At 40.2% G+C, this 21511-nt stretch overlaps 1 protein-coding gene across 3 annotated transcripts; it reads right to left on the bottom strand.

Moving 5' to 3' along the window:
• Positions 1-1940: 1940 nt before the first annotated feature.
• On the bottom strand, positions 1941-19505 carry atl1 (atlastin GTPase 1). 3 transcript variants are annotated; one of them, XM_008300073.1, is made up of 14 exons: positions 19469-19505; positions 18005-18255; positions 16276-16410; positions 15673-15777; positions 14603-14653; positions 14369-14425; positions 14134-14226; positions 13856-13994; positions 11521-11648; positions 10445-10501; positions 10010-10081; positions 9498-9929; positions 7434-7448; positions 1941-3796 (listed from the first exon to the last, which is right to left on the bottom strand). In XM_008300073.1, exons 1-14 carry the CDS (start codon positions 19500-19502, stop codon positions 3683-3685), a joined length of 1683 nt encoding a protein of 560 aa, XP_008298295.1. In that variant the 5' UTR covers positions 19503-19505; the 3' UTR covers positions 1941-3682. The 3 variants fall into 3 exon arrangements, with proteins under 3 accessions (XP_008298295.1, XP_008298296.1, XP_008298297.1); XM_008300074.1 differs by having other exon boundaries at positions 19463-19502; XM_008300075.1 differs by lacking the exon at positions 7434-7448.
• Positions 19506-21511: the final 2006 nt, after the last annotated feature.

Below are 21511 nucleotides of genomic sequence, written 5' to 3'. Positions count from 1 at the left end.
GTTCTTGGAAATGGCTTCTGTTGATTATTTGGCTCCTCTTAAGATACAAGCAAAGGCTGTTGTGCGTTTAAAATTAGGACAGTTGTGTTACCAAAATATTAAAACAGTTTACAGCAGGGGTGTCCAATCCTGGTCCTTGAGAGCCCCTATCCTGCATGTTTTACATGTTTCTTTCTTCCAACACACCTGATTCAAATGATCAGCTCATCATCAAGCTCTGCAGAAGCCTGATAACGATCCTGATCATGTGAATCAGGTGTGTTGGAAGAGGGAAACATCTAAAACATTCTGGATAGGGGCTCTCAAGGACCAGGATTGGGCACCCCTGGTTTACAGTGTCCTGACAGCTGCCTGGTTAGGTGACAGTATACGGTTTGTAGAGAACTCAGTCAGATCAAGTCAGTCCTTGCGCGAAGGTCTCCATCACATCTTTCCAGAACATCCACACCGCTTAATCCTCACTAGGGGGCTGGAGTCTATCCCAGCTGACTCATGGTGAAGGCAGGTTCACCTGGACAGGTCATCAGTCTATCACAGGGCTACACTTAGAGACAGACAACCAAGCACACTCACATTCACACCTACGGACAATTTAGGATCACCAATTAACTGTGGGAGGAAGCTGGAGAACTCACGCTGCACGTGGAGAACATGCAAACTCCACGCAGAAAGATCCCGGGTGTCCTCACCAGGACACGAACTGGCGATCTTGTTGCTGCGAGGCAGTGATGCTAACCACTGAGCCACCTTGCAGCCCCTTTCCAGAACAGTTTGTGCTTAAACTGTTTACCGTCTGGTGGAAATCAACCTTCTTAACATGATCATATGATGTTATTTATGTGTCAGCATGCAGGTATTTGTGCCTCAAAGCTGCGCTTCACTGATAATAGTTTCAAAAACACACATTCAGATGTCAGATGTGTTTTTAACACACTTTGATTTCTGTATGCGTTCATCAAATTTATTGGAAATAGCAAAATTAGACGACAACAAAAAAAAAGGTACAACTTTTGCCAAAAAGTTTTAACTTGGGCTGGTTTGGGATTTTTTGTAGAGATGGCCAAAGGTTGTTTTTGTGTGTGTGTTTTTTTTTCTTCTTTGTGTTTTGAAGCAGTTTGTTTACACCTTCCTCTACTCAGTTTGTTTTTTTTTCTTTCTAAGGCAGTTAATGGAAACAAGCCTAATTCATAAAGACGTAAAGACGATAATAATTTACACTGTTTTTTGATTTTGGTTATATGGAAACATGGCCAGTGTGCAGTGAAGAGCAGTTTTAGAGCAGAGTTGTAGGTGAGCTGGTGTGCTCGAGCTGCAAAGCGGCTGGTGTCGAGTTACATCCAGGTCATTTTAAGGCAGGAAGGGCCTATTTTAGTAAAAAAAAAAAAACAACCTTCTAAATATGTAGCTTTAACAAACAACCACAGAGGGAGTACAACACGTTAGATTAGTTAAAAAAAAAAAAAAAAACATATCAAAACAGGTTGAGTGATGAATTGTTAAAGTAAGAAAATACTGGTTGTGTTCCTCTTTTCTAACGGACAGGTTTTGTTTCCTACGTCTTGTACACTCTTTAATGCAGCCATGTGGCGTTTACTGCCACCACAAGCCAAATGTGAAGAAAGTTTTGTAAATTTCTTGCAGCATTTCAAAAATTTGCACTAAATTCGCTTCACAGTTTTTTGGAAACACGGCTAGGGTGTAGAGTAGTTTTATAGTGTTTAAGTTGTAGGTGAGCTGGTGTGCTCGGGCTGCAGCAACAGTGTAGAGTTGCATCTAAGCTGCTGGAAAAATCTTCTAGATCTGTAATTTTGAGACAGAGATGAGCTTTTGGAGGGTTTAACCAACAACCAGAGACAGACTTTAGCGTTATTATATGCTGAGAAAACATTTTCAAGCAGAACATTTTATGTCAGACTTTTTAAAAAAATGACAGTTATATGTTTCATTAATTTGGTCCATCTTTATTAGTTTATTTCTTTGTAACTGAAATTCTGCAACGCGTGTGCTGAAACTAAGCAGAGCAGACTCGGGGGAGCCACCGATGGGCTCCAGAACAAGTCCGGAGAAGATTCCAGTGTTCATGAGGAGGAGTGAAACCGTTAAATCTCTTTTCTAACAGACGAAATCTTGCAACACAACGTAAACAAACACTACTTTTCATACTCATGAATGGACACGGCACCCAGAACATGGTCATGTAAAAAAAAAAGGAAAAGAAACCTCACGGATCTTAAACTGGTCTTAGATGGTTCTTTGTGTGATGTTGATTATACATTGTGGAAGACTCAAGAAGCCACTCTGCTGCAGTGCCTTTAAATTTTCAACCCTTGAGGTCCAACCTCACTATAAACTTGCTAAATATGCATGACAGTGTTCCTTTTACTGTCGGTGACCAGATCTAACGAGGCCAAAAAACAAAACAAAAAGAGTTTTTACTGTATGCTGCTGCAGCTTTTGTATGTGACAGCGCTAGAAAACAAAAAAACCCACAGTTATACAAATGTACAGTAACAGTCTCGCTAAGCCAAAGTATTCAAACACCAAAAAAATGCAAGCAAAGTTTTGGAGAACACAAAGAGCCTCTGGCCTCTTTCATCATGCAGCAGTTCTGCACAGATGATTCAGCTTAAGTTTTGTGAAGATGATGAAAGAGACGTGGAATGAAGATCCTTTTTTTTTTTTCTCTCTCTCTCTCTCTCGTCTCTTTTCTCCAGAGCGGGGCCCGTCGCCACGCCTAATAACATCTCGCTTTGATTCCTCGGTGGCCGCAGAACAGCTACATTCCTCGGATTTGCTCGAACATTCAGTGAGAAACACAACAATGGCTTCGGCCGCCGCCTCTGCGTCACAATGGAAACGCTCTTTCCTCTCAAAGGCCAAACACACACACATGTATCTATATATATATATGTATATCAGAGAGGAGTTACAAAACTGCAAAGTGTGAGATAACGTCGGCTGCGATGTGTAAACTCGTGTTCCTCCGTTGTGTCGCTACTCCCTGATCCGCCAACCTCCAAAACAAAAGTGCCATCGAGTGTCTGCATGAAGTGATTTTTTTTTTCTTTCTTTTTTTTTTTTTTTACATGTTATGGCACGATACCACTTTGTCACAACCATTAAAACTATTTTTTTTTTCTTAATAAACTATACCTGGTTTTTAGAGCTTAAAGATGACAGACATTAACCATTTACCATGCTGATGACTCATTAGTTAACACACAGTACATTATTTTTGGCTTCCAAACATCATAGATATTGTTCCTTATAAACAGCACTAAACTTCAAAGAACAGAACGAATCGTCACGAATGAGGGAGGCGGTGGGTGGGTGGGGGATTTCACACGTTTGGCTATTATTTTGAAAATCATGGAGACAAACGATGGAGAAAATAAAGGCGGATGTGAACTCAAGAGCTGACTGGAGGTTGGATATGCGCAGGTCTCCTCCAGCAGAGTGCCTACAGTATCTGTACAGGTGTTTTTTCCACATAAAAGTGACGGTAGATGGCGTCCGTTCGCCTGCTCTTGACTTTACGCATGGAACATTACACAGTCCGGTATAAGGAGTAAAGTAGTGAACGTACCGCCGCGGCAGCACGGTACCAGAATAAAAGAGTAGTGCCTGATGGGTGAGGATGCTCCTCCACACAAAGTCCCTGCAGTGTTCTGTCTTTTCCTAATCAGTCCCTCTTCTTGTCCTGCTCCTCGGCGGCTTCGTCCACCTGAGGCCCGGGGAAGGCGTGGTGGTACAGGTGCCTGTGGTTGGCCGCTACATTGTACAGCTTGTACAGAGCCTGAGGGGCGAACAGAGAGTTCAGTTTAGTCGGAAAATCAAAACAAAATTGTGCAAAAGAGGCCAGAGGGCTGAGCTACGAAGCAAACATCAGATTAGGTTGAAACCTTTGCATGACTCGGACATGTTGCACTTTTATTGTGATACTTTATGGTGCATTTTTCAATTTGGTACTTCAGTACAATTTACACTTTATTGTGCATTTTGATATATTATTTCTGCTATATTTAGCAGTGTAGTGTCGGTCACTTTACTCTTTCTGCTTTCAATTATTTTATTGAGCATTTATTAGCAATTTACTCACTAAAACATCCTCTTTTTACTTCACTCTGCACAGAATTCCCAGCAGACATTCGTCCGAATAAAATCTGCTAAAAAACTAGGATGCCACAGTGACGCCTCCACCTGGAACATCTCACTGTTGCACCTACAGAATCTGGAAATATCTACATTTTTGTACCTTCTTCTTTCCATTTCCACGAGTACGTTACAGTGCAGGTACACTGGAATTCGTTGTGCATTTTTCAAAGAATAAAAGTCAAAGCAGCAGCAAAAGAGAAGCTACATACAAATATGAATTGTAAAAATAAACACAGAGTATAAAAAGCACTCTGTGTAAAGGTATGACAGTAATAAATACGGTGACAGGTATCGCACATATATAGAGAACAGGAGGAATATTGCACATGTTGGTTCATCATATTATACGTTCTCTACTGAATGTGTACATTTGTTTACATTTGTTTACATTTGTTTACATGGACAAAATAGAGGAGGCAGCACCTCCCTATACAGTATCTAGTTTGTTTTTTGTTCACATGTTGCCCTAGAAGTTGCCTGCATTTTAAATGCTTGTTTTATGTGACATTTAGTAGGGATAAAAGCTTAAAAAAAAAAGAGAGAGAGAGAGAGAAAGAGAGATATTTTTAATGTAATGGACATGAATGAAAATGTTTCTTCAGAGGAGGAAGAAGGACGTGTGATATTGAGCTGATAATGTAAATGTCTCCCACCAGCTTTACATCCGAGACTATGACATGTACTTTTTTTTTTCTTGTGTATACTTTTTGCACTACTTTTAGACATTTTGTTCTGCAATGTGCAGCATCAGTATTGATTTTAGTCAGTTATTAGTTGATGCATAGCTCAAAGGTGGTTTCTAACTTTCTCTGTTACCAGGTTTTCTTCATCAGGCTCTGTGTGTGCTCCCATAAAGGCCAGCCTCAAACACAAAATAAACCAATGGCACGCCTCCTGCTTTAATCAAGATATAATGAGCCACTATGAAGTACATATGAAGTATATATCTAATACCAGAGAGGAACACTGGTAGAAATGAGCTAAACGATAATACTTACTAATTACAACTCAGTGATTCTGAATGCGGCTGCTTGTTTCTAACACGACAGCTGCATGTTAGAGCTCTTACAATGTAAACTTAATACAATTAAACATGATGCTCAGTAGGAGCATGTAGGTCTGACACTGTCACATGATGGATACGTGGAAATAAAATGTGGTTCTGGCCGAATCAAGGTAAACATTAATGTTATTGATTGGATATTCTCTGTGATAAATACCAACAGACCAGTTTTCTAATGTGTGTTCTAGTAGCTGCACCGCCAGCAGTGTAGAACGGATTTGGCAAAAACATACATTGTCCTCGTCATCAACTGAATGCATGTAGGTTTCCATGGTAACCACAGATATTACGTGGTCCATCAGCTGAGAATCGATCGTTCAAAGAGAATATTCCCAGGAAAACAACTGGTAATAGCTGATTTAAAGCCAGAACTCTGACCAGAGCCTGCTCCAGATTAGGTCAGCTGTGCAGCATCGGTTACCATGGTGATGTAGCAGGTTAAAAAAGAGCCACCTCAGTGACTCTGACTTCAGTTCTAACACATCTCACTGATCCATTAATGTTGCTTCGTAGTACAACCCCTCTGAGAGCAAATTATACCAACACAAGATCACAAGCAGGACGTGCATCACTCCAAACAAGCATCAGCCAAACAGATACGTTCATAAAACAGTCGCACATATCATTTGAAATAAAAGCTGTAAAGCTAAATGTCTGTGTTGCAGGTTCATGTTTCATCACTAAGAACAGTTTTCATCAGTTAGAAGTAGAGAAAGGAACATTAAAAGCCACTCTGGGGTCATTGTTTTGATTTTACTAGAGTCTTATATGTCTTGTTATGTAAGAGGGAAAAAAAAGAAAAACTAATATAAATTGTGTCACCTTTTTCAGCACAATTTGAAAACTGTATTCCACTGTAGTGCCATGTGATTGTATTAATTTTTTAAAAAGCTAATAAACAAAAGTATTAATGCTTCCACAGTCATTCATGACTAAAAAGATTCCAGAGATTAAATATTTAAATATCTCTGCAGATTAGATTTAAAAACAAAACAAAACAAAAAAAAGAACATCAGAGCTGTTTTAGCAGCAGAAAGGCGACCTGCCCAATATTAGACAGCTGGTTTTAATGTAGTGGCTCATTAATGTCACTCCCAGTAGTGAACGCAGTAGTTAAGTCGAGTCACTCTTGTTTGTATAGCATATTTTAAACAACAAATATTGACCAAAAAGACTTTCTAGTAGAGAAATAACGGAAATAGCTGCAGCATATAGGATATCAGCATAGCTTACTACAGACAGTATCATAGATTTTTTCTGTTCTCTGAAGAGAAATGAGTTCTGTTTTGGTATAAAACTATAATTCTGTTTTTAAATTACGGATTTTTACTATGCTTTTAGTAAGACAATATACTGTCAAGCCAAATTCTAGATATTTATAAAGCGTAGTTTTATCAGTTATGTCAAAGAAAACATTGTCGAAAATGTGTGAAATTCACACTTAGTCTTCTTGGAGTTTGAATAGTGTAACAAGGAGGTCTGCAGCCTGGTTTGCTGTGATGTAGCTACTTAAAAGTGGTATTATTAGCACGAAAATCGGCATTAGAGTGCTGAGCTGGTTGACAATAACACTATTATGATCAAAGTAAATAACAGTGGGCCTAACATTGATCCTTGAGGGACACCTTCAGCTGTCTAGAGTCTTCTTTAAAACCTCTCTATCAAGTAAATGTGATTTCAACAATCAAAACATACAGAAAGCAGCTAAGTTCAACATAAAAGAACAAAAAAAAAGTTGTCAACAATATCAAGCACAGTTTTTATCAGGTGAGTTGAGCAGAGCATCTTTCAGAGCAGCGTAGACGAGTGATGACGAGGCCAGATTATCGGATAACAAGCTTCAAAGTAAAACAGAAGTGGATTTGTATAGCAGAATACAACATGTGTCCCAACTTTTCAGGATGATAATTAACAATAATTAAGAAATATAGCACTTAAAAGCACAAATTTGAAATAATACACATTTTGAAATATTCAATATTTTAAAATATTTAAAAACAGGCCCCTTTATCGTGCTAGTTATTGTGCTTTAGTGGTGCATTTTCCTTAAGACGTCTTCAGTTAAATGACTTATTTGACTCAGTGACAAAAAATAGTCCCACAGAAATGTGTCAGTGGCCTCCAGTTTTTATATTTTCACTGAAGTCAGACTTTTACCAGCTGCTGTTTAAAAGATGCTCTTTCTACTCGTGACTTTGTAAATACTCCCACTTACCTCATTTGTGCTCCCCTGCAGAGGCATTAAAGGAAATACACATAAACAATGTGAGTGTACACAAACGCATAACACACACAGTATCTAAAGATTCTCCATTAACAACAGATTATCGCTCTAATAGATCTGAGCTTGAATGGATTTCAAAGCGCCTGTTGCCACCTAGTGGTTTAAAGACACTGCATCACTTCAGCTGCTAATACAGACGTGGTGTAAAGCTTTAGCTGTTTTTTTAATTGTTTAATTGGTCAGTCAAATAACAAGAAATTAACCAGCAACAATTTCCGATGACTTTGCTCCTGTAAGTCTTCACTGCACCGTGATTTTAAATGTGAAAACTAGTATCAATGTAATTTGCAATATTACTTTTCTCACTAGTTTGTGCAACATCAGTTTTAGCATCATGTCTAATATTTCTAATATCTCTCTATCATGTGTGATCGTTGCTTTACTACCTCAGTATTATTGCCGGTATTACTTTTTCTATTATCGTCTCATTTTTACTCACTTATTTTTATTTCAGAATCAGAAAGAGATTTATTGCCAGGTATGGTTCACACAATATGAGGAATTTGTTCAGTAATGTATCGTATTTCTATCTTTTTACTTTCCTACTGAGCACTGTATTTCTCATCTCATGTAAATTTGTTTTCTGATAAATATTTGGCAGAAGAATTTCCTTCAGGATTATTAAAGTTTTATCTTCGTCTATCTTATCTTCATAGACAACAGTTAAGATTTTTTTTATTCTTCTTTCCTTTTTTCTTTCTTCCATCAGGGAAAAACAAACAAGATTTAATTCTCTTTTCTTGCCTGAACTCCTAAACAAGACTACATTGTGGTTTTCTCTCTTCTACATCTACTTACGACACCTGAAGGAGTTTCATTTCACTCTAAGTTATGAGAGAAAGACAACATGCACAACAGCAGGACCCTGAATTCATTCATCATCTGAACCCTGAAACCCACCAGCGGGTTGAAAAACATGTTATCTTCAATAAATTGCCCAAATTGCACCACTTTCAGAGCCAGAAACTGTAAAAACATTCAGTCTTTCATTCTTCCATCTAGTAAATTATCTAAACCAAAGCTTAAAGTCATGGTATTTAATCAAAACTATTTATTCAACATGACTCATTTAAAAAATCGCCCAAAATAGACCCTTTGCTCGAACAAGATTCTGTAAAAAACTAAAAATTCTGCACTCTTTGGTTCAACTGAGAAGCCTTGAATGACTCAGCTGCAGCCGACCGTCATGTCACAAAAATTCAAGAACTTTTTAGCTGACTGCACGCAGTGTTTACACAGAGTGACAGTAGACAACTATGGACACAAATTAAAAATGTGAATAGTAAAAAATGTATGAAGTGTGTAGAGCCAATATTGGTAACATCCGTGGGCACATGCTGATATGTTTTGTTTGTTTGTTTTTTTCAAATTGTTATGATTTATGGCATCATACATGACTGTATAAAACATATTTAAGCTCTCTTTACTTCTAGTCATGGTTGTGCTGCTTCCATAGAGCTGCATTACTTTATATTGCAGCGAAAAATGAGCCCACAGTGAGTAAAAACGTACAAAAACGCCCAAAAACTTCTTTGAGTTTATCAGATTCATATATTATAGTTAAAATCTGCCATAAAAGATACAAACATGTGACTATTTTGGGGATACATATTACTTTTAATGGAAAATAAATCATTTTGGGGGTAAATTCATTGTCATTATTTTCACCTGAACTCTTTCTTGTGTCACAATAACAGCAGCTAAAGCAGATTTGTTTGGGCTGCTGTTAAAACACGGAAGTTATTTTTAAAATTCTGCTTCTGGCACCAGACCTGAACTATGCCGGGACGTCTTCTTTGCTCTGTAAGTGCTCGACATCTATTTTGGCTGAGCTGAGAATTTTAAATTGATTCAAAAATAAACAAATAATTTCTTTCTTTGAAAAGGGAAGCCTGTTTTCACTGTTGTCTGATTTACTCTGTCTGCTGTGTGTATCCCTGATGCACGTGCAGTGTGAAGAGACTCTTAAGTTACGAGTTGCCCGGTGAGGTTTACCTGGTCCCACAGCGCTCCGGCCACCTGGTCGATGACGGCGCCCAGTTCTCGGTATTCCCCGGAGTAGCGGATGTAGGCCCAGGTGCAGAGCGTGATCAGCGCCAGGCCCAGGATCATGTTGCACAAGCTGGCAATGATGTCCACGCCCACAAAGCCCGTGATGCCCGCCGCCACGTACATGACAAAGATGACCACGAAGAGCGTGGCCGGCGTGCGGGCGGCGTGGAAAATGTTCTTGGAGTCATTGTGCTTGATGTACTGGACGAACACCTCGTCGATCTCCCCCTCCAGCTGCTGCAGGTAGCGGCGGCTGAACTCCTCGCCGCCCATCTTCTTCACGCCCCGGAACACCTGCAGCGCCTCCTCTCGGATGACGCCGTGTCGCGCCTGCAGCTCGCTGGGGGCCAGAAAGGGCCGGTCGCCTCCGCACACCTGGAAACAGACACGAGGCGGGTCAGAGCGGAAGCATTCGGCAGAGAGCGGATTTACTTAAGCATCCTGTCTTCACCAACCTCCTCCATCTTCTTGTTGTACAGATCTTTTGCAGCTGCAACTGCCGCCAAATTATTTGCCTCTGCTGTGGCCTGAGTGGAAACACATGGACATATAGAGCTCAAATATTCACGGTACAGAAAGGAATTCGAGTATCACTGCAGCAGATGCACATGAATAGATGCACAAACCTAAAAATATTTATTACATGTGACAGTGTGCAAATGAAGCATGAAAAATGTGATAAAATTAAGTGAAAATGAACTGCCAAACTGCAGCATACACACTAAGTCAATCATGCTGGGTGGTTTTATTATTGCAAAACAAACATTAACAAATTAAATACAAATATTCTACTTTAAAAATCAGCATTGACTACTAGAAGTCAGCAAGTTTGGATATAAACTGTGTTTAAAATAGGTTTCTGTGGAAATAAAACATCATTAAAAACGTACCTGTAGCATCGACTTTGGATGCGGCAGCTCCTCCCCCTGGTAGATTTTGATGTATGCCTGAAATATAACAGAAATTAAGAAAACTGATCATATAAATAAAAGAAATGTGCTCTATTTAGTCATAGTTTGTGTAGAAATACACTGCTTTAACAGGAAGAATCACAGTTTTTCTCATGCACTGACCAATTTTGAAATTCTGGGTTATTTAATTCCTGTAATATCTTCAGATTAGTTGAGAGAAAACTTCCAAAATACACATTTAGCTCTTTCTTTTATTTTACTGTATATTCAACATTTACACCAATAAGTAAGTATTCAATGATATGATGCCGTATATGCTGATTTATACATAATACATTAAAAAAAATGGTCCTAATTTTAGTAATTAACTGGGGAAGTTTTATGGTTATATTTATTAAATAGTTCATATATTTAAATGCTTGTTCCTCATTTTGATTTTTTTTTTCTCATACTATAAACTGGAAACTTTCTAAATTTACTCCTATCTAGACTCTGAGTGTTTTCACATAGGGATTTGTTAATATAGCATTCACAGCCTTATTTACAGATAATTATATTCCTAAAAAATACAGCAAAAAATAATCATTTCTATCTGACATTTGAGATACAAAAGATAATCAAATATAAGATATATATATATAAGATAATACAAAAAGATAATCAAAATCTCAATACGTTAACAAAATGAAACAAGAATTTTGAACTTATCCAATGTTCAGATGTCTGTTCTGGAAATGATCGCAAATTAGCACATATTTAAATAAACAATACCTGAATTGCATATTAAAATACAGAATTTCAGAAAAAAATTATCCGCTGAGGAAAGTATTATGGTAAAAAAAAATTAGTATTGAAACATTTTTAGCCAATTCACCTGTAGTTTCTGTATTGTTTCCCCTTAACAGTTATTTCTACCTGATAAACAGAACAATATAACTTCCTTGCAGAGGGAAATCTCTGCGAGCTGTTTTTAGGTGACACTCTGAAAGAAGAGCAGTCACTATAAAGCACAGAGTTCCCTCTTCCTGTGCGTCATCACGGTTCTTTGCTCTGACCTTGAAGTACTCCACCAGGCCTCTGCAGGTGATTTTGCTGCCATTGATCTCCTTCACGTCGATGTTACGAGGGCTGAGCAGCCAGGGGACCAGAACCTTCAGGTTGTTTATGAACTCGCCGTCGATCTCTGGACAAGGACAAGAGCCACTGGTGAGTACAACGTGTTCCGGCGGTGACGCAGAAATGCAGCGTAAACGTGGCAATAAACTGTTTTCTTTTCACCCTTCAAAGCAACATCAATAATTTACAAACATAAAACGTAAGGGATTGCATGTTTTCACCCGCTTCAAGTTAGCATTTAACAGATGCATCTTTGGCTGCTTTTACAGCATTGATCCTGTGTGGATAGGTCTCAATAGGCTGGAACAGCTGGACACATTTTACCCAATTTTGCTTTAAAACTACTCAAGCTCTATCAGGATGCAGAGGGATCAGAAATGAAAAACATCCCTTTTCAAGTCAAGACACAATTTTTCAGTTGGATTCAAGTCTGGGTTCTGACTCTGCCACTCCAGAACATTCACCTTGTTGCTTTTAAACCATTTCTGTAGCTTGTGTAGCTTTACTTCGAGTCATTATCTTGCCAGAAAACAAATCTTCTCCCAAGTTGCAGTTCTCTTGCAGATTGCATTAAGGTTTTCTCCAGGATTTTTTTTGTATTTTCATTCATTTTATTCTCTACCTTTACAAGCCTTCCAGCACTTGCTGCAAAGAAGAATCCCCACAACATGATGCTGCCACCACCATGTTTCACATCATGATGCTGCCACCACCATGCTTCACATCATGATGCTACCACCTCCATGCTTCACATCATGATGCTTCCACCACCATGTTTCACAACATGATGCTACCACCTCCATGCTTCACATCATGATGCTGCCACCACCATGCTTCAAAGTGGGGATGGTGTGTTTGGTATAATGTGTAGTTTGTGGTTCCTGCCAAACCTCTAGCCTGATGGCCTAAAAATTCAATTTTGGTCTCATCAAACCAAAAAACCTTCTTTCCACTATCTTTCACCATTGCTATGCTGATGACACCCAGCTCTTCCTGTCGTTCCCCCCAGACGACCACATGGTCTCTGCCCGGATCTCATCATGCCTTGCAGACATCACGGCAACCTCTCTAAGACTGAGCTCCTTGTCATCCCAGCCAGTCTCTCTCTACAACAACAAATCAGTATCCAGCTTGATTCAACCCAACTCAAACCCACAAAATCTGCCAGAAACTTTGGTGTCATGATTGATGACCAACTAACCTTCAAGGCTCATGTGGCCTCTGTTGCCCGGTTGTGTCGATTCGCCCTGTCCAACATGAGGAAGATCAGACCTTTCCTGTCTGAACATGCAGCACAACTCCTGGTACAAGCTCTCATCATATCACGCTTTGAGTACTGCAGCTCCTTACTGGCAGACCTCCCCGCATCCACGGTCAAACCTCTGCAGATGATCCAGAATGCAGCAGCAGGTCTGGTTGTCAACCCACCAAAAACATCACATGTCACCTCGCTGTTCAGATCGCTTCACTGGCTTCCAATTCCTGCCTGCATCAAATTCAAAACCCTGACACTTACTTACAAAACCACAATGAGAACAGCTCCTTCCTACCTGAACTCTCTCATTCAGATCTACATTCCCTCCTGCTCACTACGCTCGACCAACAAAAGCCGCCTGATACAACCAACACAACAAGGCCAGAGGTCGATAGCTAGACTCTTCTCCTCTGTGGTTCCCCGGTGGTGGAACGAGCTACCAAACTCTGTTCAATCTGTAGACTCCCGCTCAGTCTTTAAGAAAAGACTAAAGACCCAGCTCTTCACTCAACACCTTTGTACTTGACAGACTGAAAACAAACAAAAGAAAAACAATTCCGACTACCTCCCACACAGCCTGCTGTTGGCATCAACGTCCTGTCACACTTGAACTTGTTCTGTGGCACTTATCTAGATTGTTTTTCTCCTGACTGGATCCTTGTTTGTGTTGTATCTGCTCTCAGATGTACGTCGCTTTGGATAAAAGCGTCTGCTATATGAAGTTGTAGAATTGTAGAATCTTCAGCGTCTCCCACATGCCCTTTAGCTAACTCTAGTTTAAATTTTAAATTGTTAATTAAATGACATTGCTTCTGTTTTTACTTTGCAGAAGCTGAAGCTGAAAACTGTTTTTTACATTTAACACAATCCAATCCATAGACTGTACTTGGCCAGATGTTTTTCATTTAAATGCCTCTATTATCAGCCTCACTTTAATTTTCAAAATTCCAACAGGAAACAAAACTATTCTGAATGAAATGTCCACATGTTATAATTAAGTAGAAGGGAGGAAAATATACCTTTGATTCTTCCATCAAAGTGTGGGTTGGTGGCCACTTTGAGGCCAGGGTGAGGCATCAGGAAACAGGAGATGTTGGTGAAGCAGGAGTGGATGTGTTTCCGGACGTTCTGCAGCTCTTCATGCTGATTCTCTGAGATCTGCACCACAAACACAACCAGCACAAGGATCAGGTTATCAGATGTGATTGAGTTAAGTTAGCCTCAGCTGCTGTTAAAAGCAAAGCCTGCGGAGGAAACTGATGTGATGGGATTAAAAGTGACGTCAGTGTTGACGCACCTTCAGCCTCTTCTCAAGGAACTTCATGCCTCCTTCCTGTCCGTAAGGAAACTCGTACGGAAAGCTCCAGTCTCGGACGAGGAAAATCATGGACTGGGAAGGAAAATGTGACTCTTTAATATCATCAGTCAGATTATCATAATACTGTTCAGTGCAACATTTCAGGTTGCTTCAAAGACATTTGTATGGAATCAGCATATTGTCAAAATCCAGCGAGTCAAATCACATCCGGTACCTGGAACGGTTTGAGGAAAGTCTCCTCCATCGCTAGTCTGCCATACTCAGTAAACAGCTGAAATGAAGAAGGGAAGACAACATCAGCAATAATCTGAAATGTTTCCATGAAGCACCAAATGTTTTTTGTGTTTCAGAACGTCTGCGGGATGGTGTTGATTCAGAGTTTACATTTCTGGCAACAGGTTTTAAATCTGGATGTTGCCGTTTGAGTGGTTATCGTTAAAACTTTTACCTGCAAGTGCTGAAGGTCGTCCTCTTGTACATTCTGTGAGATGTTGTAAACCTGAAAGACATCATTTATTTACAATATTATTAGGTTCAAACATTTACAAATGGAAATATTATGCTCATCTACCTAAATAAAAACTTAGGCGTCACAAATCAGACAATATTACAAATCCTCGGCAATGCATGGCTTTACCTCAGTGATGGAGAGTAACTACGTACATTTACTCAAGCAGTACTTTGTCCACAAAGGCCTCACTCAGTCACAGTGGTGTTTTAAGCTAAATGCTGACATCAGCATGCTATAATGCTCACAATGACCATGCTAACATGGTTAGCGGTGATGTCGTGTCACAGTTTGGTGTGTTATAATACTACAGTTGCATGCTAACATTTACCAATTAGTAGTAAACACAGGTGTGAATGCAGATATATTGGGATGTCTTTGTTCACCAATATATCTGACAAATTTCAATTCGTGGTCTGTACTTATATGGTGCTTGTCTGTCACCTGAGCCACAGCTACCATAACAGGCACTAAATGAAAAGTTAAGGGATGACCAAAGAATTTCGTTGCAATGCAAAAGTGCAAAAAAACTGCAGTTCCTCAAATGGCCACTTGAGGCTGACTACAACAGTGAGTCAATCCCCATAGACCCCCATGGTAAAATGCTTAACTTTACAGCAGAAATAGACACGTTTACAGCCTGATACAAAAACTATTTTCTGCTCTATAGCTAGTTTCCTCATTCCTTACAACTGAACAGGTGTTCAATTTTGATAACGTTCGCTTTTATAACTTGTATAAGGGCTTGAAGTTGTACAAAATTAAGGTTTGTCAATTTTTTTAGTCCACAAGCTACCGTCACTGAAACACCCAAAACCACAAATGTCAAACTCACAGTGACACCAACGGAAACTAGTATTCACCCCAACAACATGTCACTCCTGGAGGACCGACTGACTTGCCTTCTGACAAGCGTGGCTCAAAATGCACATATACATTCATGCATGCACATAAATATGCACAGTCTCGTCCACAGAAAAGCTCGGTCAGCTGAGTCAAGGTCGCCGTACCTGCATGGAGCTGATCATGGTGCTCAGAGCGAAGACGGTGGCTGAATCCCTCAGCGTCGACTGGCTGTCAAACGTGCCCTGCGTGTCCATTAGCAACACGGCGACCTGCGTGGCGACACAGATGAAGACACTGACCTGTGCTGCAGTGATCTGTGTGCTTTTCCTCCACTCTGTTGTTGCTGAGTGAAGTGACTTTTAATACAGTGTGTGGAGGAAGTGTTTGAACTCCTGGGAACAGAGGCTACCTAAACCAAGCACCAGTTCGACAGCTGGTATTGAACGCAGCCTGAGAGCTTTTGAGAACTGCAGTGAAAGGAACAAAAATAAGAGCTGTTTGGCTGCTGCAGGCTTACAGAAGAGTCTTAATGCACGGATATGTTTATCCCATGCAACTTTTAAACATGAATGTGAGAAACTAGGCAAATATAAAGCGGAGAAAAGTGAAGTTAGAGTTTAGCTTTGAGGCATCCTAATACCAAGATTAACGAAAATATTAAAAATGCAGTTCAAAAAGGTTAATAAAGAGTCTGTGTCGTATTTAATTACGCGCCTCATTGCGCTGTTAATAGTCTGATCTCTATGCAGCTGCAGGATGATACTCACCTTTCTTCCGTCCGGTTTGTCCACCAGAAAGACTTCGCTCCAGATCTGGATCCCGGTGGTCTCCCTCTCCGAGCCTCCCCTCCAGGAGAAGCCGGTCAGAGGTTCGTCTGAATCTCCGAGCCACAGTTCAGACGCCTGAGCACCGCAACGGCACACAGTTTAGTTTAATATGTGGTATTTTACTGAATGTGTACTGCAATCAAAAATAGATTTTTACTACATATAAATACAGGAAAAAGAAAGAGACATATGAGCACAAATGCAGCATGCAAGGTCGTACACGGATCCCTGTGTATGGTTTATCTGGTCATGTGTAGTTGGTGCATGCGTGCAATAATATGACGTTCCTTTAAAGATCCCACGTTGTTCCTGTTTTCAACAAATTAATGAAAGTCTCACATATGTGTCCTTTAATTTTTGGCCTTACATACTGCAAAGGCTCCTTTCACCATATCTGTATAACTCCTGGTTTTAGTTCTGTTGTAAATGGGCTGTTTCTGTAGCTTTAAATGAGCTGCTGCTGTCCCCGCCCATTTCAGGAAGAAGACTCTCTCTGCAGGTGACGCTGACGTGAATGAATGAATGCATGAGACCAGAGTTTTCTAAGTGAGTGATCATTTTACATAGAAATATTAGCTGTTATCTTTCACTCGTGTGTTTGCTGAGTTTTGTCAGATAGCTCTAGCATCAGGTGTTGAGCGATGCAGAGCAGCAGCTTGGAATTGACAGCTGCTTAACATGTCGTCTTAATGGGCTACGTTTCAGTCACTATTTCACATGTGTTCTGTTGTCTGACAACAGAAACAGAAGAGATGCAAGTGACAGCAGCTTTATTGGGAATTCAGTCGTATTAAATTGTAGTTCATAAAAGCAAACCGATATAAGTGCCTGTGGGTTTTCTCTTCAGGTACATTGTGCTTTGCTGATGTCATTTGTCATTTCAACCTTGGAAACTTTTGCACTGGACCGAGTTGGATTTTGCTGCCATTGACTAAAAGTGTAGCGTTGACGGCAGCCAATGTATGACTGGAGCCAAAAGTGACCGGCATCACGACGCACCAATTAAATAGTGACAGTGAAGAAAAGCATTTGTTATGTTGAATTAAATTTTAAAAAAACAAACAAAACATGGATGTCGATGCATTTTCAGCATCAGTGCCATCAACTATGCATCGACTGATCACAGAAGCTCTGTCTGAATTGATTCAAATTCAGTTCAGCTTGTTTTCTTCCTTGGATGCTGTTTTTTCCCCATTAAAACAACCCCTTGTTGCTTTAGATTTGTTCGGAATGAAACCCTGAAAGTCTACATCTGTGTTTTTGAGGCTGTCATATGTACAGTGTAGTTTCAAGGTAGGTATACTTTTAATCATTGGGTTGGCTACTGATTCATTTATATTGTGTCTTCTAGTATATGAAAAACACAATATGGGCATGTTAAGAAGGTTAAAAAAATGCTTGATTTTCACTGAAGAAGGTCTTTGAACTTCCAATCATGAGCTTCCTCAGTGACTTTTCTCCCACAACATGGAAAAGCTTTGAAAGAAACATTATCAGGCACTGGGAGCCTCCTTAGATACTTTTTGGCTGAACCTCAATATACACTTATATTTGGGTAAAAACATCCCAAATTTACCTTCAAACAGCAGGAAACTGATTATTTGCGTTACATTTTGGATGCCAGAGTCCACATGCATCACTTCAACACTGTCCACACGCAGAAACTTACGTGGTTGTACATGTAGCGCAGCATGAAGTCCATGAGGAAGGACTTGCCCTTGCGGAAAGCTCCGGCCACAGAGATGGCCACCACCTCGCGGTCCCGGACCTCCTCGGCCAGCAGGATGCGACTCAGCGCCGCCTCGTCCAGCTCGAAGGTGTGGTCATCTTTGACCAGCAGAACCTGGACGGGCCGGGCTCGTCCGTCCGGCTCCTCCTCCTCTGAGCTCCAGTCGTAGACATTTTTATCACTGAGGGACCCTGAAAGACAAAAAAAATTTTAAAAATGTGACAGCCTGAAAGATGGGAAATCGGGTGTTGATGATATGTACTCTGTCTGTGAAGAAGCAACTAAAATGTTATTGCGTGAGCGAGTGAGTAAGCATCAAGAACTTCCCCACAGTGATGATAAGCAAACTTAGCGGTCCATTAAGCCAGGAAACAGGAAAGTTGAGTCCATTACTATTTCCTGTTAGCCTCAGATCAATAGCATCGCCTGCGAGCTTGTTAATAATAATTACAATGAATCAGGCCATGCTATCCATCCCATCTGTTTGCATCCAATGAGATCATTCAGTTTTTCCGGAGCTTTCCAGGCAGTGACTCAGTGTGTTTCCAGTCTCGTGCAAAAGACTAGGAGGCATCTCAGCTCCAAGTCACTCCAATGTTGGAGGTTGATTTTTGAGGGTGTGAGTGCAAATTTAACTCTCAAAGTAACAGATAAGAAATGTGGGGGTTAAAGATTAATGCAGGGTGCCAAGAACGTGCGGTGAATAATTTAACCAGGAACCATCCGAGGTTTCCTGTCAGTTCCCATCTCCTTGCAGAGGCCTCAGCCCCGGCCCAAGACGAGCCCGGCCGGTTAACCCGATCATGTTGCTGCTGCTGCTGCCCTTAAGACGTCAGTAGCACTTAAAGTGGGTCAGAGCAGATAAACTCTCTCATGACAAAGCAGCATCTCTTCTTCTGTTTCCCCCTATTTTTCTCTCCAGTTCACCCCATTTCTTCCTATTTTCCCCCAGGCCTGGATTTAAAGTTCAGCACAGAGTGATGTCAGAGAGGACCATGATGCTGATAGTGATGATCAGGCTGCAGATGATACTCCTGATTACATAATTTTACATCAGATGCACCATAATGACAAACATAATGAATCAGAAAGGTGATTTTTCAGGCTTATTGTGGGGCCTCACACCACCCCCCCCAACTGAGCACCTACTGATCACTGATTTCCACTATTTTTCCTTCAAAAATTCGTGTTTTCTTCTGCTTGGATGCTGCAGAACACGTTGCATCTGTAACGCTGCATGAAAATAAACGCAGCTGCTGTACAATAATGTCGAAGTAACCTTTCAATGATGGGAAATAAACACCTAATTGGCTGCGTTGCTTACACCCTCAGCTCGACGAATACAACAAAAACATGTATGTGCGTCAAGCGAAGCATGAAATATGAAATGTTACGTACACTCACCCCAGCTGTCTCTGTCTGGACGGTGTTTGGCCATGATGCGGTCCTTAAATCCCTCCGTTTGTGCGTAAATGTGCGGCCCTAGTCGGCAGTCATGAGTGTCGGTGGCTGGGAGGATGCCCTAGCTCCAGCACAACGGTGCAGGAGGAGGAGGAGGATGATGATGGAGCTCTTTTTTTTTTTTTTTTTTTTTTAAATTTCATTCCCACAGTGATGCAGTGGATGCTGCATGAAGCCAGGGGGCGCTGTTGTTCGCTCTTTCTCCTGCAGCAGCAGCTCCACAGTGCGGAAAAAATGAGTGCGGTTCATTGGACAATGTGCAAAAATAAGTGCAACCACCGAATATGTGCCTATTTTTTTTTTCTTTTGCAGCTGCGGCCAGGCCTACTTTCCTCACCGCTGCTGTGAAAATACGACACCTGCAGTTTTAGCTTCCAGCGGTAGGTGGCGTCAAACACACAGAAATTGGATCTCATGGTGCCTTCAGGTGCTGTAGTAAATACGTCCACTTGTATTCAGATCAGTGCAAAAACAATGTACTCCAAAAAAAAAATGAACAAAGCATTCAGCATTCTGGTTCTTAAAAGCTGCTCAAGGATCCCCTTCACACATATAGTTAAACAAATCAAAATTAGGATTTGATGCTGATATTTTCCTTTAAAATGACTATAAATGGAATATACTTGGTTCGTGGACAAAATGAGACAGTGGTTGACATTTTTCTCAATCAAATGTTCCTCCTCCATTGATATTTTCAAGACATACATGTTTTCAATGGCCTTTTTTTTTTTAAATTGCTCCTAATGGTCTCAGTATTTCATTTTTAGCTTAATTAGAATTATATTTTTACAAGTTGCTATCCTGTTTTGCCTGCTTTAGTATTTTATTGTATTTTATTTTGTTTTTAAATATTTTTTTTTTTACACATAATTTTGTTGCTGCCTGTCTGATAACATATACAGCACTTTGGTCAATGATAAATGTGCTACATCAATTATTTTTGATTGATTAATTAGTAGTCTGTGTCTCAGTTCTTGCCTTATGGAAAAATCCTAAAATAAATATAGAAATAGATGATTAGATATTCGAAAAGAGCACTAGAATTGATTAGAATGTCAGCGATCCAGAAGGAAATTCAAACATCCAGTAGCTTAAAAATAAAGATTAAAAAAAAAAAAACATGAATACAGAAACATACAACTAATGCAGTTTAAATTGTGGTGGTGCATTTACAGCAAAGAAGTAATGTAGTAATTAGCATACACAAGAACTGAGTAGACTGAATTATGTTGTCATGCAGAAATTAAGACGTGATCAGCCACTCTTGTTTGAGTTACATCATTTCATCAAGTCTTAAATCTTTTTGTTATCCAATTTTCTTATTTGTGAGAGTAAGTTTTTTTCTTTTTATTCCTGTGCTACATTGTGAATGAAGCCTCCATACTTCAGTGTGCATTTATGTAAATGTTAAATGAATAAATACAGACCTGAGCATGACCTTTCTCAGGCTATATGCACTCGACAACTTCGGGTTTAACAGTCGTGTCATTCTGGACCACGACTGGCTTTAAAATTAGTTGTGGTCACAAAATTATCTTGTGTTTACCCAGGCACAAGATTAACTCTGAGAAACTTTCACTTTTCAAAGGATGAATGTGAATATGTGATAATGTGTTCCTCATGTTGACCTCTGCACACTCTGCATAGTGAAGTTCAAACATCTGGGGAAATAAGCAAAACACATTTTGAATGGAAGTCACTCAAAGCTTTAAGGGGAAGTGGCAAAGAGAACACGAGTGTTGAAATAAGCTCACATTAAATAAGAAGGCCAGTGGGAGACTCTGAAGTGACCTGAAAGAAGGTGGTCTAATGAGACCAAAAACTGAGCTTTTTAGCCATCAGATGAGACGCTGTGTTTAGAAGACACTAAACACTGCACCTTATCATAAACACACCCTTCTGAGTGTGAAGCATAGTGGTGGCAGCATCATCAAGGGGGAATGTTGTTCAGCAGCAGGCCCTGGAAGGCTTGGAAAGGCAGACGGT

The sequence above is a fragment of the Stegastes partitus genome, unplaced genomic scaffold (assembly GCF_000690725.1).
Source record: "Stegastes partitus isolate 25-593 unplaced genomic scaffold, Stegastes_partitus-1.0.2 Scaffold1496, whole genome shotgun sequence".
Classification (NCBI taxonomy): domain Eukaryota; kingdom Metazoa; phylum Chordata; class Actinopteri; family Pomacentridae; genus Stegastes; species Stegastes partitus.
The sequence above is the reverse complement of the archived record's forward strand: the minus strand, read 5'-3'. Positions and strand labels throughout refer to the sequence as shown.